Below are 25,153 nucleotides of genomic sequence, written 5' to 3' on the forward strand. Positions count from 1 at the left end.
CTTTTAGCCCAAGTTGGCAGTACTGGGCTATATAATCTATTAAGGCATTTTGTTAGAGTTATAAAGTGAAACAATGTCTCCATTAAGTAACAGGAAGAGACTGGCTAAAATACCTGTGCATTGCCAAACCGGGGGAGGGGGGGCGGCAGGGCAATCTAGAACAGGCTCTTTCTTGGCTAAGGTTAATCACTAAATTCCTGTTCTTAAAACATAGTTGGGTTTACCTTCCAGTTAGTGCAAGCTCATAGCCTGTCACTGAGAGAAACTGTGGGGGTTCTGTAAAACTGGAGCCAAGAAACTTCAAAATGGAAACCATATATATAGCTCAGTCTGTAATGCTTTGAAGGGTGGGGGGGGCACTGTATTGTATTGAGGCACTGATAGACCATGTGCCTTCTGTAAATGTAGGTTGGTGATCCAGTTGTCTAATGGCAAATTGCCACTGCGGAAATACGCATGTCCAACTGGGAGCACTCCTAGGTTTGGAATCTCTCAATCTGGTTGTGAAAGAACAAAAGGTAGCCTGCAGATTACAGTGTCCTTTAAATTAAATGCCTATAGCAAATAAAAATCAATTTATACCTATGTAATGGTCTGTACATATGAAGAATTCTCTGGTCTTTTCCCCCAGCGGAGGCAATGGCCATAGTATGCTATGCCACATCTGTACCTGAAAAACCCAAACAAATTGCTGTGTATCTTTTTCTGCTGCTAATGAAGACCATCATTCTTTCCTGACTTGAGAAACATAGCAGGCAGCTTTGTCTACATCATGGCCAGAAGGAAGAATATGTAGATCATGTTGCATTATTTTAACACATCTACTAGTAAATCATGATTGTATATTATCTTTATTGTCTTGATTAGAAGTCCAACATGTTTTGTAATTCCATGGTATAAAACCATATTTGCTTTGAAGCATGCTATAGTAAAAAAACATTATGAAATTTTCTTTGAAAAACAATGATGAACCAAGCTAAGATCCCAGTGGCAATTCTATAAATATCTGTAACAGCTGTTTAAGTTTAAGCCTTTTACAGGGCCTACAACTTTTGAATCAGAATTGCTGATGCACCGCCACCTCCATTGCAAATTCCAGCAAGGCCATACTCTCCTTGCTTGAGGGCATGAGTCATGTGAACAACAATTCTTGCTCCAGACATCCTAGGATGGAGAAAGCACACCAAGTTAATTTGAATGCTGTTGATTCTCCAGCCACCTTCCCCCCTCCCTCTAGACCAAAAAAACTGAGATTAGTCTGTACCTCTGGCTTCCTTCTTACAGGTAGTCTTTCTCCTGCCCTCTGTTGAGAAGTTAATTTTTTTGCTTGAACTGGCTTAAATATGGTAGGCTTTAAACTTCACATCTACAAAGAGCCAAAGACCCTATTGTCTACTTGAATTTTCCTGGCTATGTTCCTTTCTCAGCCACAGGTCTTAGCCCTGAAGGCAAGCAGAGCTGGCTGTTCAGCCTCTCTGTTCCCTTGCACTAAGATAAGGTTAGAAAGGTGAGCATAGACTACTGGGCTGTTAACATCAGCATTAGTACCATGGCAGTCACTGGGACCAACCTGGAGATTAAAAGCTCTTTGAATTAAATCAACACATTAACCACTAAATCACACCACCACACCATTTCCTAAAAATATTCACTCTGCACTCTGCATAGCCCTCAATTTCGAAGGAAGATGCTGAGGTAGTTCTATTACAGGTTCAAACTGAAACCCTGTATTTCCCAGTTAGTGTATTAATACTAATTCAGAATGATTAAGCAAAACAGTAAAGATCAATCCTATGTTAGCATACATGTCATGACTTTACTAAAACTTCTGATTTGGCCTCTAAAGGCATAATGTGAGATAGAAGAAGACGACTGCAGATTTATACCCCGCTCTTCTCTCTGAATCAGTCTAAGAGCGGCTTACAATCTCCTTTATCTCCTTCCCCCACAACAGACACCCTGTGAGGTAGGTGAGGATGAGAGGGATCTCTCAGAAGCTGCCCTATTAAGGACAACTCCTACAAGAGCTATGGCTAACCCAAGGCCATTCCAACAGGCGTAAGTGGAGGAGTGGGGAATCAAACCCGATTCTCCCAGATAAGAGTCTGTGCATTTAACCACTACACCAAACTGGCTCTCTAAGATATCTCTGAGCATCCTGAAAAATAATTGTCCTATTATTGGATGTATCCTGGGCATAAAACTATATTCATAATGTATTCTTTAAAGCCAAAAACTAAATTAGCTAAAATAGTGGAGGGAATTGCATGTTTGCAGATTGACAGGTTTGCTGTCAAAATATCCTAGCCAATTATTTGAAGTACAACAGCCCATCCTCCAGGGTCAGATGAACTGTGCATTGAAGTCCAGAACTTTGAGCGTGCAAAGACCTATTTATTGTGTATTGATGACTATAAAGAGCCAGAGACCCATTATTTTTGGCTACAGCTTTTTTGCACCTGATCATTGTTTCCCCTTATGAAAAAACCATGAGAGCGGATATTTCCATCAAACTACCCATCAGTGCACTCTGACTGATCGCATTATAATTAGTGGAAGATCAACAAGAGTTCCCTAAACATAATACTTACTAGCCAGTGAACTGTAAAGGCAGGATTCCTGGCACAATTTAAAGACATTAGCCAGTATTAACAAACTGTTTAAAAATTAGCAGAATGCATGTGGACACTTTCTATATACACCTTATTCAACAGTTTTGTTTTACACAAAAAAGAGCACCTGAAACACCTAAAGATCAAGAAAGTGAAGTAGGCAAGGCCTGAGGCATTCACTACTTTTTTCAAATACTATTTCAAGGAGCACCATGAAACCTGGACTTAAAATGGGACAAGGATACTAGCAATACTCCCCCCCCCCTTTTCCCACAGCTATTTAAAACTACCAGGTACCATAATTCTAAAACCCATTTGTCTTCACTTACGGAAAAAAACCTCAACAGATTCCAGACACTGCCTATCTGAGATTCCCCCTGTTGTAGAGAAACCACACATCACATACCCAATTGGATGTCCCAAAGAGACTGCTCCTCCATGAATGTTCACCTTCTCTGGATCAATGCCCAGCATCTTGATATTGGCTAGGACCACAACACTGAATGCTTCATTAATTTCCCACATTGCAATATCTTCTTTTTTGAGTCCCGTCTGACTTAGTATCTGAAAAATCAAGACTGCAGTTTGAACTATATGTTCAGCAGACATTTGAAGTGCTACTAAAGAATCAATTTTAGTTGTGTTTTGTTGCAAGCAGGATGACAAACATCAAACTGGACATTAAATCATCACAGAAGCATCCAAAGATTTTGGTCAGGCAGCTCTGTCCAGCCAAGATCATACATCCTAATCAAATATTCCAGTTTCCCTTTTTTCAAAAAATATTCAATTCCCTTATTACTAATAATGTGGACATATTTCTATTTCAATTAGTAAAATCAGAACAAATTTTAAACCACAATGATCAGAGTACAAGTAATGTTTCTGTAGGCAATGCAGTGCTACCAAACCTGTATTTCTACTTTCCTCCACTAATTCAAACATACTAACTGATACTCTGAGGGTGCAGGCCTTAGGATTAGGTAAACTGCTTAGGGTGACAACTAAACCCCACATGCTAGCAGAGGTATTCCAGTATGGCACCCTGCCAACCACATGAAAGTAAATCGAGTGCAGCTGCACTGGGGTAGATGGCAGAAATTAGAAACATTGGGATATGTGGGGGAGAAGTAGAGCTTAGTTTGGTAAATATTATTACTGGACTGTTGCTATCTGCTCATCTTGACTGTCTTTTGTACACTTCTCTATGTCAAGAGTGCCTCTGGCCATGTTTGAATTGCTTTACAAGTGACTTCATGTAACCTCTCAGGGTCCTGCTTAGCCTGCTCTGCCTGTTACGTCTATACCTTAAATGTAGCCATTTCCACCCTGGGAATGGGAGGCCAAGGCCAAGGCCTGTTACCTTGTTGGTGGAGAATGTATGCTTGCATTTCTCTGTTACAAGGGCCTCACCCCGCCCCTGCCGCTGCCGCTGGTGTAATTAAAATTAGGCCCATGAAAACACTGTTTTCAATATCAAGGTTAAATAGGCGTGAAAAAGTCCCCTGGTCTGACTCTCACAACACCTACCATGCAGTTTAGGATAACTAAGACTGCAGGCAATCACAGTGCACCTAAGTATTACATAACCCCTGACTAGGATACCCATACAGAGAGTGCAGCATGGTGCACTCTGTTTTGCCTCATGTCATGCACACCCAGGGCTTTTTTTGCAGCAGGAACTCCTTTGGATATTAGGCCACACACCGCTGATGTCGCCAATCCTTCAAGAGCTTACAGTAAGACCTATAAGAAGAGCCCTGTAAGCTCATGGAGGATTGGCGACATCAGGGGTGTGTGGCCTAATATTCAAAGGAGTTCCTGCTACAAAAAAAAGCCCTGTATACACTTCACACAAACATAAAGACAAATATTCCAACAGATTGCCAGTTGTGCCACTTGGGAGATATGCTAATTGATCACCAAAATGTTGGTGTGACCCCACATCCACATAGGGAAAATGCAGAGTAGAACCACATTTCTCTTTTAACCATCAACCATTGCTACTGCTGGACAAATACCCAGAATACCTTTCAATCTGCAAGATCGAAGTCCCATAGAGCAACCTGAACAAATTGTAGACCAAAGACCCAACCAGCTCCCTCTGAGGGATGAGCATCTGTCCAATAGCTACACTATGTCCCCCAGTAGCTCCCTGAAGTCGAGTCTTTTTGCCATCTATTTTCTCAACTGAGATTGTACAGGATACCAACTAGCTAAACAGGGGCCGCCCTGGTGTCAACATCCGGATTTAGGATTGAGCTGATGGGACTTAACGTAATTAAATATCAATCAACTGGCATTAGTTGGGATTTCTCCAGCTCTCCTGGGATTAGCAGGTTTAATGTAGGTTTCAGGCAATAAAAGAGCCACCATTAATGGACTCAAAACTTCCAACATATACAATGCTACAAAGACTTAATATCAATAAGTCTTTGTAGTCAGTTATGCCTGAAAACTTAAGTTCTATTGAAAGAGATGTTATTTATTTCAGTTCTAATAAGACTGATTCCTGTATTCCAGCATTCCTGTATTCCAGCAAGTATAATGATAAAAATATTGTAAAAAGATTCATAGGGGAATTGGAATTTGCTAAAAATGTTTATACATTGTTTTTGTATAAAAGAATCTTATTTATTTATTTATTTCCATAGATTTATATGCCGCCCTTTCCCATAGTGCAGGGGTGGCCAACAGTAGCTCTCCAGATGTTTTTTGCCTACAACTCCCATCAGCCCCAGCCATTGGCCATGCTGGCTGGGGCTGATGGGAGTTGTAGGCAAAAAACATCTGGAGAGCTACCGTTGGCCACCCCTGCCATAGTGGGCTCAAGGCCGCTTCCAACATAATAAAACAATCAAAACAGTTTAAGAACAATTAAAACAGTTTAAAATTAAGACAATTACGCCACAACACACATTGGTTAAGGCGGCATGGATGGTGTGGACAGATCAATTAGGTATATTTGTCCCAACCTAGATGTTCAAAAATCTCAGCTATATTGGTTTTAAACAATCAGTGCAATCAGTGCAGTGGGGGCAGATTTAAAGGATGTCCATCCACCTCAATCATAGGCCTGGTGGAACAGCTGGCTTACAGGCCCTCTGGAATGGTAACAAATCCAGGAGGGCCCAAACCTCCACAGGGAGCTGATTCCACCAGGTTGAGGCCAGGGCTGAGAAAGCCCTGGCCCTGGTTGAGGCAAACCGGACGTCCTTTGGGCCAGAGATGGTCAGAAGATGTTGGCTGGCCAATCATAACGACCTCTGGGGCTTATATGGGGAGAGATGGTCCTGCAGGTATGCCGGTCCCAGGTCGCGCAAGGCTTAAATGTTAGTGCTAAAACCTTGAAGTGGATCTGGTACTCAATTGGTAGCCAGTGCAAACTGCGCAGCATTGGCTGACTGCTTGCCCATACAGGCGATTCAGACAGCAATCGTACTGCTGCATTCTGTACCAGCTGGAGCTTCCGGATCAGCCTCAAGGGCAAGCCTGTGTAAAGTGAGTAACAGTAGTCTAGCCTGGAAGTGACTGTTGCATGGATCACTGTAGCTAATTCCCAAGGGGCCAGATAGGGCGCTAGTTGTTTGACCTGCCGAAGATGGTAAAAGACAGATCGTGCAACAGCTGTGACCTGGGCCTCCATAGAAAGGGTGGAATCCAGTATCACACCCATGAGAAATTAAGTCTCTGAGCCAATCTTAATAAAAAAATTCAGATATTATACAATACATTATACAATATTATAGGTTTGAATCCTATGTAATGCAAACTAAATCACACTGGAAGAAGATTAATTCTCTGCCTCCTACAGTAGGAAGTAAATTCCCCACCTCTTTCTGCAGTGTTCCCTCTCCCCAAATTAAGTGAGGGAAAAATGTGATCCAGTAAAAGCTGCTCTCTCCTCCTCTGCAAACAGATGTGGCATTCCACTGGAAGAATTGTTGCTATTCTGATGGAACAACTTACAAGGCACCCTGACATATTAAAAAAGAAAATTCACAGTACAGCATAAAGACAGAATTTTTTTCATTGTGAAAGCAATACAGGAATTAAAACTTTTCTTCCTACCTTGGGAACAGCATGTGCTGGGGCAATGGGGAAGTCGATAGGATCAACAGCAGCATCTGCAAAACCTACAAGATCATAAATGCTAGTCAGAAAGGCAATGTTTGGTTATGTATTTGAGCAAGATAAATGGTCTTCATTTAAAATAAGATGCCTTAGAGCTTTGTTTCCACAATGATCCTGACCTAGACACATTTACAGTTCTTCTGGAATCATGCTGCAGATCATTCTTTGGAAAGATTGTATCCAATGTATTTTCAAGAAATAGCACTTTGGTTCTGTGTCACACAGTGGCCAAAGCGCTGGACTGAATGGGCAATTGGCCTGATCCAACATGGCTTCTCTTACGTTCTTATCCTAGATTATCAAAAGTCCCAACATTTTTTTAAAATGTGCATTTGGAAAGTTTCCAATCATATGGTGGCATCTTTCTGTCCTTCCAGCTTAATACCAAAATCAAAAGTAAAACTAAACCAGGCCACTCTGCATCTTTAGCTAGAGCCAAAGGTTTCCCAGAATTTTACTGAAAATTGGTATTTCAAGGATTCCTACCTGCTATCCTAGCCAATGGTTTAACGTTTAGCCTCTTAGCTGCTTCTGAAGTCATCAGCACCACAGCAGCTGCTCCATCATTGAGGGTACTGGCATTGGCAGCCGTTACTGTTCCTGAAAAAGTTAACTAACTTTAGGGGGAAAGCATGAATTTACACTCCTCTGTAATATTCATTCCGGTCATCAGGATTCAAAGCATCTTCCAGCACAATACAGGACAAGTCAGCACCAACAATGCTAGTGTTACCCTAAAGTACCATGTGTAGTCAAAAAAATCTGCAAGCAATTTGGATTAAAAGTAATGCAATTCAACTGGTCTTTGAGAAAAGAATTGTCATGCAAAAAAAAATCAGCAATTATCTTTTCAAAGCTTACCATTTTCTTTCTGAAAAACTGCCTTCAGCTTTGGAACTTTACTAAAATCAACACGTTTGTACTCTTCATCTTCTTTAAACTCTGTATCTGGTTTCCCTACAATGCAGAATTCGTTTAGTAAAAAGTTTTCAGCTTATAACTCAACTGAATTCAGCCTCAGAGATACTACTGAGGTTCTTTGGAGCTTACTACACACTTTACTTGATACCCCCCTCCTTCACAAGCAGTCATGGAGAATACAAAATAACAGCAACCCAGAATACTCCACATCACATTGCTCTTCTTGCAGTCTTCACACTCTGCTCGTTACCCCACTGCCCCAGTCTTCCTACTGAACTACTCACTCCTTCACTACCCTTTTATGAAAAAGGAACTTCAGCAAGCCTTGACAGCAAGCCACAAAGCTTGGAAAAGGAAGGAAGGAACAGTAAGCTTGGCTCTCTATCCCCTGCCTTTAAAAATAATTGCTGTCCAGAACTGTGCTCATGTTCTTCTACTACAATCTCCACTGAGATTTACCGGGTTATGCATATTCCCAGATCTTTAACATATCAGCTCAACAGAAAAATCTATATGGATGGAAGCAAGGGATGGGATGAACACAGGCTGAAAGGCACAACTGTTCGATAGACTCACGAGTGCTCTGGGTTATAACCAGTAGTTTAGATCTAGAACAGTAAACCCAGACCATGGAAATAATATCTTTTGCCAGACAACATGTTTAGCTGTTGGAGTAAATATTACAGGGAAAGAGTGGCCAAGATTCAAAGAACCATGAAGCTATTACCATGAGTTCAAGGATGCTTTATAATTTTTCTGCCAATCACAGAGGACAATGTTTTATAATGAAGCAGGACAATTTCAAATTGGTTCTGCATACTATGATTTCCTAACTTCAAGGCTGACCAAAAAGCTATTAGCAACATGCTGAGAGAAAAAGCCTACAAACATGGTCTTTCTGATGGGGATTTAGTGGCAGGATCCCGCATAAGCCTCCAGTCCAGCAAAACAAGCACAGAATACAAAACTACAAGTCATCATTCATATCAATGACACATTTGTCAGAATGCAAATACTATTTCCATTCTAATTTAACTTTTCAGTACTTCTTATATTTAATTTATCACACCATGTGCATAAGTCATAATACCTTTCTGAGAAATAGTAACAGGTATAATCTCCTTTGCAAGAACTCCAGAGTCCCAAGCTTCCTTGCTTCTTGTATAAGATTTGATGGCATAGGCATCTTGATCTTCCCGTGATACGGTAAACTTTTTAGCAGTATTCTCTGCACAGTTACCCTATGGAGCGAGGTGGTGAGAAAAGGCAATTAAAGTCCTTCCAAGAATAGAACAAGTTTTTGAACAGATCTGCTCTGATAATACACGTGCATGTATGTAGTGTATGCATGTATATGTTACACGTCATCAAGTGTTTCCAATTTATGGTGATGACTCTGAATTTGTTGTCGTCGTTCAGTCACACAGTCGAGTCCGACTCTTTGCGACCCCACAGACAAAGTCAATAGACAGACCCTCCTGTCTTCCACCATCCTCTGAAGTCTGCTCAAAGTCATGTTTGTTACATCAGTAACGCTGTCAAGCCATCTCTTTTTTTGCCGTTCCCTTCTTCTTTTGCCTTCTGTCTTTCCTAGCATCAGGATCTTCTCCAGGGAGTGCTCCCTTCTCATTCGGTGGCCAAAGTATTTGAGCTTCAGCTTCATTATCTGACCTTCCAGGGAACAGTCTGGGTTGATTTCCCTTAGGACTGACTGATTTGATCTTCTTGAAGTCCAAGGGACTCTCAAGATTCTTCTCCAGCACCACATCTTAAAAGCATCTATTCTTCTGCACTCAGCCTTCCTTATGGTCCAGCTCTCATAGCCATACATTACTATTGTGAATACAATTGCTTTGACTATACGAACTTTTGTTGGCAGGGTGATGTCTCTACTTTTTATTAATTACTGAATTAATGACCTCCAAATCATCCTATCATTAACAGCCGTGCTCAGGTCTTGCAAACTGCAGGCTGTGGCTCCCTTTACTGAGTCAATTGTGCTAGGTCTTCATCCTTTCCTGCTGCCTTCCATTTTTCCTAGTATTATTGTCTTTTTCAGTCACTCTTGTCTTCTCATAATGTGACCGAAGTGCAATTGTGTCAATTTGGTCATTTTAGCTTCTAGGGCGAGTTCAGGTTTGATTTGATCTAGAACCCATGCATTTGTCTTCTTGGCAATTCACAGTACCTGTAAAACTCTCTTCCAACACCACTTTTCAAATGAATCAGCCTTCTTCCTGTCAGCTTTTTTCATTGCCAATCTTCAACAACAGGGGTTCCCAACCCCCAGGCCCTGGACTGGTCCGTGGCCTGTTTCCAGGTGGGCTGTGCAAGCCCCCCCCCGCCCTTGCTCAGCCTTGTTGTCCCCCCACGCAGCCCCCCATTTATACCACTTTAAGGCCGGGGAAGGTGCCATGAAGCGCCTTCCAGACCAACCTCCCCCGCCCCCTACTGATCAGCTGATCCAATCAGCAGGGAAAACCGCAGCAGCTGTGGCGAGCAACCGCTGAAACAGCCATGCTGCTGTAGTTTTCCCAGCCGATTGGATCAGCTGATCAACAAGGGGTGGGGTGGGGAGGTCGGTCTGGAAGGCACTTCACCTTCCCTGGCCTTAAAGTGATAAAAAAGGAAGCAGTGAGGCTGCGTGGGGGTGGGAGACAAGGCTGTGGGGGGTGGGGCAGAGGAGGAAGGAGGAAACGAGGGGAGGAGGAGGTGCTGGGGGGGGGGCAGCCGCTGGCTCTGAGGCCACGGCGGGCCAGCCAGCTGTGGGGCCGGTCCCTGGGATAAAAAAGGTTGGGGGCCACTGTCCAACAATACAAACCTCCTATATTTCAATAGTTCTTTTACCACTGTAGGTAACAATCTAGTCTTAGGCTGTTTTAGGTTATTTTCAATACTTAAAACAGTTTAGGACTAGACTGTTATCCCCTAAATTCAATTGATAAAAGTGAGCCTACAGAAAGTCCTTCTAGACTTAGTGAAGAGATCAACAAAAAATGTATACATATACAAAGACTGACGAGGAAGGGTATTCCATGTTCAAATAAATTTTACCATTGTTCAGATGTTCTCTTTTATGTACATAAGGGCATGCCAGAGGCGAGATGCTACAGTGATGCCCACTTCTGTTTTCAGTAGAATTCAGGACATAAAATCAGGAAAGATTTTGCTATCTGTAATGCCAAATCAAGTCCTATTCATCCTATGGTCTAGATCCCAATATGGTTTTTGCCCATTTCTCCCTCTCACTACAGAGCCCCAAATTCATGCTCATGCTGTTCTTAATGGTTCTCAGCCTCCTAACAGCAGCATATCAAGGAGCTTATTGGCCTGCAGCAGTTAGCCATGAGATAAGACTATTCTGCTTCACTGACAAACGTGCCTTCCATTAGCTAGAGACACGAGTCTGGTGGATCACGACACATTTCGCCTTCTATTCTATATAATTAACTGGGTGAACTTCAAAAACATGCAGCAAATTGAACTAGATATTATTAGGATTGATAGCTCTACCCAGGGCTGCCATTTCCATTTGCAGCCTCCTGTTCTTTCAAAGAAGAAAATACAAACAACCATGCCAAACTTCAACAGTCAGAAATACAAGGTATCTACAGGTATTTTATCTTTCGTACATTCATAGAACATCAATCTTGTGAACAGCTAAGAACCTTAAAGCTTTTTTTCCCCCCAGACCTCAAAAATACTTACCATGTGGATTTTATTGTAAACATCTGTTAAACCATCTTTCACAATCAGGTCTTCCAGCTTTACTCCTCCATATGGTGTTGTTCCTCTGCTCATTGTATAGGGCACATTAGACATGCTCTCCATCCCACCAGCTACCATCACATCCTGTTCAGAAAGATTTTTACAATGTCTCGTGAAACTTTCACCTTTCCAGAAGGAGAACGAGAGTACAGGAAAACAAAATGCTTAAGATTTTAATAACGCTTTGATTCTGTCCTTTTTTCTTTTTAAGGCAAAAAGTTGCAATATGTCTCAAAAAGTTTTCTTGTTTATTACACAAAGCCACCTATTCAAGATTCTTGTAATACTCAAGTGTTTTCTGTAACTTTTATGTACAACATTCAATGCCATTCCAAGGAATAATTTATAACTAAAATTACAACGCAGATTTGCAATCTATCTCTGAACAATACTAGTATATAAATCCAAGCACTGTCAATGAATAGAATATCCCCTGCCTGTCTCCCACTTAAATGAACAGAAGCTGCGGGAGGACAGCATCTCTATATAGAGGCATATGCAATACTTCCACTGATCTGTAACAACAATTATTACAAGAAAACACAACATTAGTGTTATTTCAGAGACCACATATTCATAAGCATTTTGAATGCTCCATGATGATCCTACCTGATTTCCACACATCAGGCTCTGTGTTGCCATCATAATAGATTTCATTCCAGAAGCGCAAACTTTGTTGACAGTTGTGCAAGGAGTAGAAACTGGTAAACCTGGGCCAAATTAAAACAACTACTATGGCAACTAATGACAGCAATTGACAAGGAAATGTACATACTGCCCTAACTGAGCTCTTTAATCAACTAAAAATTTATGCCACAAAATCTCAATATACCCTCTCGGATTCCTCTTATAAACCACTTGTTTTCTGTTTTGTTACAAAAGAAATCTGCTTGCAGCAAGTAGTTCTGGAAACATAGCTGCTATACAGACAAACTACAGATTAACCATTTGAGCTCTGGTTATGGCATCAGAAGAAATCAGAAAGCTTACTCTAACACCCAGAGTTTGAATTTTAAATTTACAATTAAAAGGATCTGCAATTACATTTACCTTTTTAGCATTTAAGCAGCAAATCTTGTTTAGAGCCCTTTTCTGCACTACATAAAGAGTGTCTTGGATTTTGTTAATTTATGGACATGTCTAATAATGCAAAAGAAACATTATTAAGCAATTGAACCTGGGAGGGGCCATGGCTCAGTGGCAGAGCATCTGCTTGGCATGCAGAAGGTCCCAGGTCCAATCACTGGCCTCTCCAGTGGAAAGGATCAGGTAGGATGTGATGTGAAAGACCTCAGACCCTGGAGAGCTGCTGCCTGTTTGAGTAGACAATACTGACTTTGATGGACCAAGGGTCTGATTCAACAAGACTGGGGACCACTGTCCTAAACAGCCATAACCTGTAAAAATAAATAAATACATACCTGCACCAAGTGTTGCTTGCCTTGCGGGAGCTTGTCCTTGCCCAGCCTGGATAACATTTCCCATGTATACTTCCTTCACTTCTTCTTTAGGGATGCCTATAACAGAGAAGACATTTCTAACTATGAAGCTTTAACAGGATTATAACACAATACATTCTGAGACATGGTACAAAAGGAATACTACACTCTTTTTTGGTTTTAGTTCAGAACTTCCGTGCTAAGGCAAAGAATGAGGAGTGAAACAAAGCAAGTACTTTCTAAAAACCCAACTCAAAGCCCAATTCATACTACACATACTGTAGGTTCTCATGGTTTTGGCCTCTCCAACAGGTAGATTTCCCAGGAATTGGTGGTGATATGGTGGAGATATGGTGGTGGGACCAGGTCTCAGTGTTTTGGAAGAGGCCAGAGATGCTGGAATGCTCGGACCTCTTCCCACCTACGTCCCATCCCTCAGTATGTCAGTTGTAGGGCTAGGACGATTTACCCACCTCTGACACTGATGTTGATTAATGGTCTATCAACAACAAGACCTATATTTTACGAGACTACTTAGTGGAGCAATGGATAGACCTGGCATGTGTGACTGAGACCTGGGTGCGGGAGGGCAAGACTGTCGCACTGAATCAACTTGCCCCACCTGGGTTCTCAGTCCTTCATCAGTCTCGGATGACCGGGCGGGGGGGTGGGGTTGTAATGCTCATTCGTGAATCTGTCTCTTTCGGAGCACTCCCTGCCCCAAACATAGCCGGCATTTAATGTGTCGGTCTGGTATTGGAAGCTCTCTGGAGAGCCTGCCTGCCCTGCTGGATGCTGTGTCGACCTGGGCACTGGACTTCCCCAGGCTATTGGTCCTGGAGGATTTCAATGTCCATATTGATGACACAGCGTCTTTGCAGGTGCAGGACCTAGTGTCCTCCATGGAAACACTGGGACTCAGCCAGATTATATCGACCTCCACTCACCAGGCTGGACACACGTTGAACTTGATCTTTGGGAATGGGATAACACCTGATGACAAGTTCCATGGTCAGATCATTATGCCCTGAAAGTTCGAGTGGACTTGCAGCCCTTCTCCTCTCTGGGGGGCGAGCAGATTTATGCTCGCCCGCAGAGCCAATTAGACCCAGAGCGGCTTCGAGAGGCTCTGCAGGATCCGATGCCCCCTGGTGGGTTGTTAGATGAGCTAGTAGAGGAATGGTATTTCCCAGCTCTCTGCAGCCGTTGACGATGCTGCCCCCCAGCACCCTCTTCGTCGCCGTACTAAATCAGCTCAATGGTATACTCTGGAGCTGAAGAGGATGAAGCGGCAACTTAGACGGCTTGAGCGAGTGTGGCAGAGGTCTCATGACGAAAAGTCTAGAACTTCTTATAGAGTGTTTATGAAGACTTATGAGAAGGCAGTGAAGTCCGCTAAGAAGGAATTCTTTGCGGACTTCATTGTATCAGCGAATTCGCGCCCAGCCCAATTATCTAGGATAATTCGTTCATTAACTACAGTGCCGACAGGCAAGCTAAAACCTAGGGAATTGGATTTAGGCTGTGAGGCTTTTGCGACCTACTTTGCTGACAAGATCTTGATTCTCCGCCAGGCTCTTCCAGCCACAGCTGATACAGTACGGGAACTGAAAGCCCGTTGTCCATCCTCTGGATCCATGTTGGATCACTTAAGCAGTCTTTCTTGGGAAGATGAAGACAGGATATTGGCTGCAGTGAAGCCGACTACTTGCCCATTGGACCCCTGTCCATCCTGGCGAGGGTATCCAAGGTCCTTTAGCTGACATTGTTAACTTGTCTCTGGAAACAGGGACTCTTCCAGCTAAACTTAAAGAGGCAGTGGTTTGTCCACTTTTTAAAAAGCCATCTTTGGACCCAATGGTCCTGGCCCAGTGTCAAATCTACCATTCCTTGTTAAAGTAATTGAGAAAATGGTGGCAGAGCAGTTCCAAGCTTTCCTGGAGGATACCTCTACCCTTAATCCCTTCCAGTCCGACTTTCATCCTGGCCATGAGATGGAGACTGCTTTGGTTGCCCTAAATGATTACCTTAGAAGGCATCTGGATCAAGGTGGGTCAGCACTGCTATTACTGTTAGACCTTTTAGCAGCGTTTGACACCGTCGATTACAATCTAATGATCCACCGCCTTGCAAATATAGGAGTTCAGGGGGAAGCCTTACAGTGGTTCTCCTCTTTTCTCCGTGATCAGGGACAAAGGGTAGCAATTGGCAAGCAGATTTCCCTGCGGCACTCACTCAAATGTGGTGTGCCGCAGGAAGCTATTCTCTCGCCAATGATGTTTAACATCTATATGCGCCTCCTTGCCCAGATTGCCCGAGGTTTTGGGCTGGGTTGTCACCAGTATGCTGATGACACCCAGCTCTATCTGCTGATAGACGGCCATGAAGTCGCCGCCCGGAACATCTAACCAGGGTGCTAGAAGCTGTGACTGGATGGTTGCAGTTAAGTCGGCTGAAGTTTAATCCAGCTAAGACAGAGGTCCTGTACCTGACCCGAAGAGGGCTAAGATCGGACATCCGTCTCCCCACCCTGGATGGTGCTCCTCTTGTGCCATCCCAGAAAGTGAGAAGTCTGGGCGTGACGCTGGATGTCTCCCTTTCCATGGAGGACCAGGTCACAGTAGTTGCGCAATCTGCATTTCATCGTCTTTGGCAAATCAAACAGCTAGCATCCTATCTGACCCCCCGCAACTTAGCTACAGCGATTCATGCAATGGTCACTTCCAGATTGGACTACTGTAACTCACTTTACACAGGCTTGCCCCTGAGGCTGATTCAGAAACTCCAACTGGTGCAAAATGCGGCTGCACGGCTAGTAACTGGGCAGGCAGTCGGCCGATACTGTGCACATTGCACTGGTTACCAATTGAGTACCGAATCCACTTCAAGGTTTTAGTATTGACCTTTAAAGCCTTATGTGGGCTGGGATCGACATACTTGCGGGACCGCCTCTCCCCATACAAGCCCCGAAGACTGTTGCAATTGGCCAACCAATACCTTCTGGTCCGGCTTGCCTCAACCAGGGCCAGGACTTTTTCGGCCCTGGCCTGGTGGAATCAGCTCCCTGTGGAGATCCAGGCCCTACCAGATTTACTTCCATTTCGTAGGGCCTGCAAGACAGAGCTGTTTCGCCAGGCCTTCGGTTGAGGCAGGCAAACGTCCCTTCATTCTACTGCTTATACCATCTGTTACCCTCCCCCACAATGGGCTATAAAATTACAATGAGCCGGAATTATCTGTTTTATGTGCCTGCCCGCCTATATATATATTTTGTAGTTGTATTTTATTGGTACTTTATTGAGTTATTACTGTGTTTTAATTGTTTTATTGCGACTGTGATCCGCCCTGAGCCCGTATGGGAATGGGCAGAATATAAATCGACCAAATAAAATAAATAAATTATTCATGAATTTTGGAGTAAAGACAGTTATGACAAAGGGGGATCTGAAAACAGTTCAAAATAAACACATCGCTTCAGCTGAAAGATTTCTATGTTCCCTTTCTACCTGACATCTAAGTTGGCCTCAGTATGACACACTTTTTATTTTATTTTTATTTGTTTTTAATTATGGATCAGTCCCTAGAGACAAGTTGTACCTTAACTGCTGCCAAACAAATGCACCAAAATCTTCTGCTGATAGATGTAGTACAAACAGCCTACTGTTTACTTGCCACAGCTTTATAAATGGTTAGTAGTACTCATGACAAATACTCTGCAGACCTGACACAAGAAATGAAGTGATGCATGAAATGTCTCAATAGCTTCTATTATATATTTAATTTAAAGTTATTATTGGGAAAGCCACAGGACATTTTCTAACAACTCTACTTCAGCTTTTCAACATAGTTTAGATCATGGGAATAATCTCTTTACTTACCTGCTCTTTCAATGGCTCCTTTAATGGCAACAGAGCCAAGAGCAGTGGCTGGTAGTGAAAAAAGAGATCCTTGAAAAGAGCCAATAGGTGTACGGACAGCACTTACGATTACTACATCCTAACAAACAAAAATATTGTCATTGGATCAGTGGTTATTCACATGTGTTATACTTTCATCATAAAGCTGAGATCTGGTGATTGCTAAAGTCAGCAAATATTTTATATTCTATGAAAGCTGATTAACATAATGTAGTAAGGATCTCAGAACTGGTAGCAATTGCTTCAATTAAATAGGGCATTCCATTATATTTAAGCATGTTGGTGGGAATTCAATGAATATTGAATTCAATTCAATGCAGTTCCTCTAGTTTGTACCTTTAAAATGCATGCATGAACATAGGGAACTGCTCTTTGTCCCACAAGAACAAACAGGTAGGTAGTGAATCAGTAAGCGCATGTTTGCTCCATGGAGCAAACAGAAGGCCCCCAACCTCGTTTCAGATTTTAAAAATTGATGGGGGTGAGAAGATACATATGTGGTCCTGAGCAGAATGGGAAAAAAACACTGATTTTAAGGGGAGGGGGGAATTACACTGAAAGCTCCTTTCACAGAACTTTTTCATGTGCAGTTGAGCTTTTAGTATGGTTAATGTACAATTGATAGGAGTTATATAAACAATAGCTGCTCCCATGTGGGGATTTTTCCCACAAGAAAAGCAAGAAGCCCTCTCTCCCTTAAAGGAGAACATCCACATGTCATACTCATCCCTACCACAACTTGTGCCATTCCCAGGGCTTTCCCTTTTAAACCAACTCAAAGGAAATGCATGCAGTGGCTGTGCGGAAATATTTGTGTGGTATCCTATGGAATATTTGGACAGCATGAACTTCTGCCTGAAAAAACAAATGAATTCCTTATATGCATGTAAGAAACTAACAGCTCTGGACTTCAGCCTATCTGAATTTATCAGAACAAGTTCAAGCTTGTTCACGTCCCCCAATCGAACAAAGCTTGATGCTACAAACGAACGCAACCTAACACAGATTCAGGTGGATAGCTGTGTTGGTCTGAAGCAATTAAACAGTTTGAGTCCAGTGGCACCTTTAAGACCAACAAAGTCTAATTCTGGGTATAAGCTTTCATGTGCATGCTATCTGCACATGAAAGCGTACACCTAGAATTAAACTTTGTTGGTCTAAAAGGTGCTGCTGGACTCAAACTTTGTCCTACAACTTAACATTGCAGTTATAACAAGGCATTGCAGCTAATACTTGACATCACACCGTGTTTCATACTTACATTTAAACCACGTTGTGATGAATAGCCCCGGCTTGCATATATCATTGCCTGAAAGCAGAATTTTTCATTGTGCTGTTAACAGCTTTATACACGGCATACTCAGACTGACTGCAAAATGCTGGGGATTAGGCATTTTTCCACTTTAAATATTTTAACACATTACTTATATTCATTACAATATGTTTAGTAACACCATGAAGCCAAGGAAGTTTCTTTTTGCAACTCAACTTACTAAATGCATTCAGAGGTATAAAGAGGTAACGTTTGGAATAATTTGTGAATAGTTCTGGCCAGTATGGCCGCAAAAAACCTGATGCCTAAAATACTCATTTGTGTCAATTAGTGATGCAATATTTCATCATGAACAAGTCAGCATTGCTGAGTTGTCCAGTTTGCTTATTTAACCTTTTGATCCCATGAACTTTGGCCCATTTAGTGTTTTAGGTAAACAAACACCAATTTCTTTGTTTGGTTAGATTTGCAACTAAAGACACTCCAGCAAGACATCATGAGTAATAAAGAACATCAGATTTTTCCTATATATCTCCTTTTTTCCAGCTCCTGTGCTCAAACTACTGAACAGGTGTGCCATGAAAGAAAGGCTGTTGCTCTTCTATAAAAGGCATACTTTACAAGCCATTCTGGACAGGTAAGGAATTATGAGGCAAGGTGAAGCAGTACCTTAGGCAACAGTTTTTCTACACCAAATTAAAGAACAGATTTGTCCTACAAAGTCACAACCACCATAAATTCTCATCTGCAATTATCAATTGAAACCTTGCTGAAGGAACATACTCTGGATCTCATCCCTCCTGGATGAATAGTGGTGGGATGGCAGAGAGAGTACAGCATCAGAATTTTGTACCCAAGGAAGAAAATCTGCTGTGGTAATCTTGTCCAACAGATCTATGTACCTGCAAGAGTTACACTAGAGGCAAACGTGTGTGTGTTTAAATTCTGCTCTTTTTATTGATTTAGAGGACATTTATGCTTCCTCTCCAGGAAACCTGCTAAAGGGTTTTTTTAAAAGAAAACATAAACATTTTTCTTTAAAGCCCAGAACTAATCATGCAACCAGACATAACATATTGTTACTAAACAGCAACACATTATAAAATCCATTATTGAGGAAAAAATGCTATCACATCAAAAACAGGCTATAGTTTAAGATGTACCCTCTCTCCGGTTTCTATCTTTACAAGGACCTAGAAGAGTTCTCTAGGCATTCCACCAAAGAAAGACCTTTTCTAAGGCTTGGCCTACACATGCAGCAAGGTGATTCAGGAGACCAAGGAATTCCAGAGAGGTAGCCTTGCTGCACCTCAAAAATGAACTGCCTCGAGGAGCATATGCTTGCTAATCTACAGCCCTTACCAAAGTCAGCACTAGCCTACAAAAAACACCTTATTTTGCAAGAAGTCTACCTAGACAAGTAAGTCTGCTGTAAAAACAATACACAGGAGTCCAGTGGTATTTTAATGACTAACAGCTTAAATTTCCATGGTCCAGAGCCCACTTCCTCATAAGCAATGCGTGGATCCTCACTATATAATCATTTTATGTTATCCAGTCAAATAACCAGCACAACTAGTAAATGATCTCTGTATATTTTCTGGTTAGATTTGAATTTTACATAATTATATTCTACCCTGCATTTCATGCACTTCATAAACCTTTGACCTTGGGAAGGGTCCATGGCTCAATGGTAGAGCAACTGTTTTGCACGCAGAAGATGCTAGGTTCAGCTCCCAGCATCTCTAGTTAATGGGACCAAGTGATGTGAAAGGCTCCAGACTGAAGAACCACTGCCAATCAGAGTAGACAATACCAACCATGATAGATCAACCAGTCAAATACAAGGCAGCTTGACATGTGCATGCAATTATATTTATATCCAGTTTTTCTCCCCGGTTGGGATTTAAAGCACTTTTGAGTGTGAACTTGCTGTTTGTCTCTTTTTACCAAAAAATGTCTACATGTTTTTAAAGGTGCTTTTCTATTTCTAAAATACAGTGGCGATGGGACTCTGGATTGGCATAGGTGGGAGGGAGCTCTTTATAAAATAAATGCTGATGGGCAAGGGTCGTTTTGTAGAACTCATTAGCAGAACACATTATCATATGCTGCCCCTTCACCAGCCAAAAGCAACCCAGTGCAAGAAAGGACAGCCCCAGGTGAGGAGGACCTGCTTGGGTTGGCTAAAGATCCACCCAGCCCAAGCAGGCCTCACTGACCTGGGGCTCTCCTTGGCCACCACCCACCCCAGTCAAAATGCCAGTAAGCCACCTACCACCCAAAACCACATAAGAAGTGGAGAAAGGGTGAAGCGAGCTTCTCCAGGGGTTAATGAGGACTGCCGGGGGCGTGGCTGGCTGGCCGCTCTCCTAATCCAGGGATTGTTATGCAGCTGCACCTACTATTCAGTGGACAAGGTGGGAGGGGAAGAAGAGATGAAACCCTCAGAAAGGTTCAGGAGCTGTGCTTGTGTGAACTCCTGCTGAATTCAAGGCCTGCGGATGAGGAGCAGGAGAAACACACAAAAAACTGGGACCAAAAATGCAACTTGCACGCTAACGAGATGGCTGTGCTCCAACTCGCTCCCGGACAGGAGACTTCATTCCATGCATCGCGCACTCCTGCCACTCCCCCGCCCCGTGCCGTGCACACACCCCTCCCTGCAGGCCGAAGTGGCACAGTCCACTCTACCACCTCAGACCTCGACCACCTCATTCTACTGCGCGCGCAGACCAGGCCCAATGGGCAGAACGCCAAAGCGGGGCAGGTCTTAAGTCACCCGGGGGGGGGGGGGCGGTAGGGCAACAGAAGGTGGCGGCCAAAGGACAGCAACAATCCCGAAATCGCCACAACTCGACTAGGAACGGGAGCCTTTTTTCCCTCACCCGAAGTGCCTTCGATAGTTGCCGTCCGCCCATCATCTTCGCTCTGTCGCCGGCCTGAGCGCTTCCCGATGGACGCCAAGAACTCCCACAGAAGGCACCGAGAGACTGCCCAGCGCCTCTTTCACCTTCAACCGCACGAGCCTGCTGTGGACCCCGCCCCTTAAATCAACCAATCGGGTTTTAGGTGAGGCGCACGCGCCGCTTAATCTGTAACCCCCTCAGCGATTGAGGGGACGGGAGGGGGCGAGGCAGTCAGAGAATCATTCTATTGGGCAGAACTGAAAGGGGGCGTGGTTACTAGAGAGCGCGACCGCTGATGGCGCTCAGGAGAGCGGCGGGCTCTGCAGGTCTTCTAGAGAGAAGGGGCTGAATCGGCGTCTGTGTGTAGCTGCCTGTATGGGGTTGTAGATCCAAGTGGGTAGCCGTGTTGGTCTGAAAGAATTGAACAAAGTTTGAGTCCAGTGCAGTGCACCTTTAAGACCAACTAAGTTTTATTCAAGGTATAAACTCTCGTGTGCATGCACTGGAAAGCTTATACCCAGGATTAAATTTTGTTGGTCTTAAAGGTGCCACATTTGGGAGGGATGGTGGCTTAGTGGTAGATCAGCTGCTTGGTAAGCAGAAGGTCCCAGGTTCAATCACCAGCAACTCCAACTAAAAAAAGGGTCCAGGCAAGTAGGCATGAAAAACCTCAGCTTGAGACCCTAGATAGCCACTGCCAGTCTGAGTAGACAATACTTCGATGGACCGAGGGTGTGATTCAGTATAAGGCAGCTTCATATGTTCATATGCTCACTAGACTCAAACTTTGTTCCTCTTGAAATCCACTTTGTGTTTATAGTATAATTTTGATTGCACTGTTCATTAGTCCCAACTGAATTGCTCATTAGTCACCTTATATTAGTTGCCATCAAATGAAAAGGGAGCACTCACTGGAGAAGTTCCTGATGCTGGGAAAGACAGAAGGCAAAAGAAGGGAAGGGCAAAAGATGAGGTGGCTGGACAGTGTTACTGATGTAATTAACACAGATTTGAGCAGACTTCAGAGGATGGTGGAAAACAGGAGGGTCTGGCATGACTTGGTCCATGGGGTTGCAAGAGTTGGACTTGACTGTGCGACCAGGGGCATCTTAACGGCATTATGGGGTCCGGGCAAAGCAGTGTACTGGGCCCCTACAACAACTACTCACAGGAATAAAAATGTAAATGGTTATTAGTACTGCATCATACACAGATTAGTATGGGGCCTCTATGCTCGTGGGGCCCATGGGCCCATGCATTAAGACAACCCTGTGTGCAACTGAACAACAACTGTATATCTGGTAGTCCACCTTCAGTCTCACTGAGAAAGGTGGGCTATAAAGGCAATCAATAATGAAAAACCCCTTGTGGCTTCACTGTCTTTACTTTTCTAGAAATTAGATTCTCTGAGAGGAGAGGACATCTTGACTGCAAGCCACAGCTATAGATATGTGCATGCACTTGAATGCAACTTGTTGTAGAGCCCAGCCTTCTTTTGCAGGAGAGAGAGGTCCTGCAGGAGCAGAATAACAATTTCTTCCAACTCTCTACTGCAAGCCAGGTTCCACACCATTCCCAATGGCACCCCACGCACACACACGGGCAGCTTATCAAGGGCTGCAGAAAGAAAGGGAATGCATGGAAACCTAAATACAGCACACTACATTTTTACTTCTTCCGCAGTTGCCTATTCAGATGATACTAAATGTGTGTTACAGCTGTTCTGTTATACATAGTATAACCAGTCATTTTAACACTAAATGTTCTATTAATTTTGTTGTAGCAAGCAAGGGAACTGTTTTGATCAGTTTATTAACCTGTAGGTAGTGCAGAACCGACTGCTGAAGAACAAAATAAGCATGATATCCAGCAGGTCATCAAGTTGCTTCCAACTGATGATGTCCCTATGAATTAATCACCTCCAAAGCATCTTGGCATTAATAGCCTTGCTCAGGTCTTGCAAACTGAGGGCCATGGCTTTCTTGATAGAGTCAATCTCAAGTTGGATCTTCCTTCTGCCTTCAACTCTTACTAGCATTATTGTCTTTTCTAGAAGAAGAAGATGAAGATATTGGATTTATATCCCGCCCTCCACTCCGAAGAGTCTCAGAGCGGCTCACAATCTCCTTTACCTTCCTCCCCCACAACAAACACCCTGTGAGGTGGGTGGGGCTGGAGAGGGCTCTCACAGCAGCTGCCCTTTCAAGGACAACCTCTGCCAGAGCTATGGCTGACCCAAGGCCATCTCAGCAGGTGCAAGTGGAGGAGTGGGGAATCAAACCCGGTTCTCCCAGATAAGAGTCCACACACTTAACCACTACACCAAACTGGCTCTCCTTTTCTAGTGACTCCCATCTGCTCATAATTTGACTAAAGTACAAATACCCTCCCTTTGATCTTTTCAGCTTCTAGGGAGAGTTCAGCCCTGAATCTTTAGGAATGAGGAACAACATGTACATATTCAGGGAATACTTGGGCTCATGTGATGTTCCTTGGTGAGAACATCTTGGTGAGTGTCACTAATATATGTGAGTTCATATTTTTCTGGTGAAACATACACTCTTACTCATTTTAGCAATCCTGAATGCAACACATATTTGTCAAAAAGTTTACTTTTCAAACCAAATGATATTGCAATTAAGTTCCCCAAATAACAAAAGTCCCATTGAAGCTTACTAAAGAAGAAACCCACAAAATTTAATTTATATTCACTGCAGACCGTCAACCCCTATACAGGAAACAACATCACGTTAATAGTTTTGTGGTGTTAGATTTCTGGATTTTAAAAAGCAACAGAACTAAGCCTTTGGACCTGACCTAAAGTTTTTATTTGTAAGCAATTGAGCTATTTTGTTATTTATCCATATTTTCTATCTAATTGCTGGGAGTTTTATTGCTTAGAAGATAAGACTGTGAAGCCCTGTGAATATGCAACATGCTGTAAAGGATTAGGCAATAAAACCAAAGTTCTTTGCACAAGATTAGCTTACAATAGGCTTTGAGCTATGTAAATGTTATTTTAGTTAACTTTCAGTAATCTCGGGTGGGAGCAGAATGGTCATATGAGAAGTTTATGAATTTCTGCATGGAAACATTCAATTGTTAAAAAGTGCATGAGACCACTCTTTTAGATGCTCCCTAGGCCTTGGGTTAGTTGAATTATTTTCTTCTGATCAGCCCTCAAATGTTATGGCTTGCATGATTCCCCTGAACTTCAGAAGAGATTGGGTCATGCAGCATAAACCAAGGATGCTGCTTCAGTGTTTCGAAGTACCAGCATCATCATGCTTACTTTACACAGGGACATCTTCATTCTTGCAGTTTAGATTGCATTTGCCAATCCCCTAGTATCACCTGTGTTTTGATACAGGTTGTTATACAGTGGAATTCCTAAAGACAGTGCTTTTTATAGCCTTGTAATTTAGTGCACTCTCTTGTTTTTGTTGCATTTAAAAAACTAACATTTCCACAGTTTCTGCATTATTTACAGCAGTCCTCTTAGGCAGGAATTTCTGCTACTTTATCTGGTTGTAAGGTATCTCTGTTTGTTAAATTAGTGGAATCAATCTAACACTGCCCCCCATTGCTCTCCTCATGAATCTGTAAAAGCACACAGCAAGGCACCAGAAGAATGGTTATTTCCAGAGATTCTCAGCTATCATTGCTTCTTGAGATCAGATTCATTCTTTTAAAGAACAGAAAAAGTGGATTTGGTGTAGCCCAACTGCACCCTATTATTGTGGGGCTGCTACTTACATGTTTTGTATCTAAATCCAACCAAGTATTAAAAATTATTAACTGCCCTATGGACTATGCTTATAATGCATGAAAAAAACCCCCAAGATTGTGGGGAATTGCCAAAAAGTTTGGGGAGCAAGGTATTGAGCAAGTGGTTGCTTTACTATTCCAAGAACTTTTGGAGAAAGCGGACTTCCCTGTTCTGTTCTAATCCAGCTTCTGGCCTGCTTTTGGGATAGATACTGCTTTAAGTTGGAACTAGGGAAAGAAGTTGATAGGGAATGGATAAATAGTTGATTCTTGCAGATCTCTCAGTGGATTTTAGTTTCATGGATCATCATTACATCTTATTGGAACACATGAAAAACCAGATGGGAATTTAAGTGTTTGGCACAGAACATGTTCCTTTCCCAGTTACATACATCCTGACAATCCTCCATAG

At 42.8% G+C, this 25,153-nt stretch overlaps 1 protein-coding gene across 1 annotated transcript; it reads right to left on the minus strand.

Annotated features, from left to right (window-relative positions):
- Window positions 1-832: 832 nt before the first annotated feature.
- Window positions 833-21,152, minus strand: ACAT1 (acetyl-CoA acetyltransferase 1). Its single transcript, XM_060234861.1, has 12 exons — window positions 20,953-21,152; window positions 18,053-18,100; window positions 16,753-16,870; window positions 12,857-12,952; window positions 12,045-12,145; window positions 11,376-11,519; window positions 8,758-8,908; window positions 7,608-7,703; window positions 7,233-7,346; window positions 6,684-6,748; window positions 3,019-3,176; window positions 833-1,164 (listed from the first exon to the last, which is right to left on the minus strand). The coding sequence occupies exons 1-12, from the start codon at window positions 20,986-20,988 to the stop codon at window positions 1,044-1,046; spliced, it is 1,248 nt and encodes a 415-aa protein (XP_060090844.1). The 5' UTR covers window positions 20,989-21,152; the 3' UTR covers window positions 833-1,043.
- Window positions 21,153-25,153: the final 4,001 nt, after the last annotated feature.

This window comes from Heteronotia binoei, chromosome 3 (genome assembly GCF_032191835.1).
Source record: "Heteronotia binoei isolate CCM8104 ecotype False Entrance Well chromosome 3, APGP_CSIRO_Hbin_v1, whole genome shotgun sequence".
Taxonomy (NCBI): Eukaryota; Metazoa; Chordata; class Lepidosauria; order Squamata; family Gekkonidae; genus Heteronotia; species Heteronotia binoei.

What these genes read in the sequence shown, in the direction of transcription:
- ACAT1 (XM_060234861.1), bottom strand. Translation starts at nt 20,988, where the DNA reads ATGATGGGCGGACGGCAACTATCGAAGGCACTTCGG. An exon ending in CATCACAACGTGGTTTAAAT is followed by an intron (nt 16,871 to 18,052) that starts GTAAGTATGAAA and finishes TTTGTTTGTTAG; the next exon opens with GATGTAGTAATCGTAAGTGC. An exon ending in CAGCACATGCTGTTCCCAAG is followed by an intron (nt 3,177 to 6,683) that starts GTAGGAAGAAAA and finishes TTGATTTTTCAG; the next exon opens with ATACTAAGTCAGACGGGACT.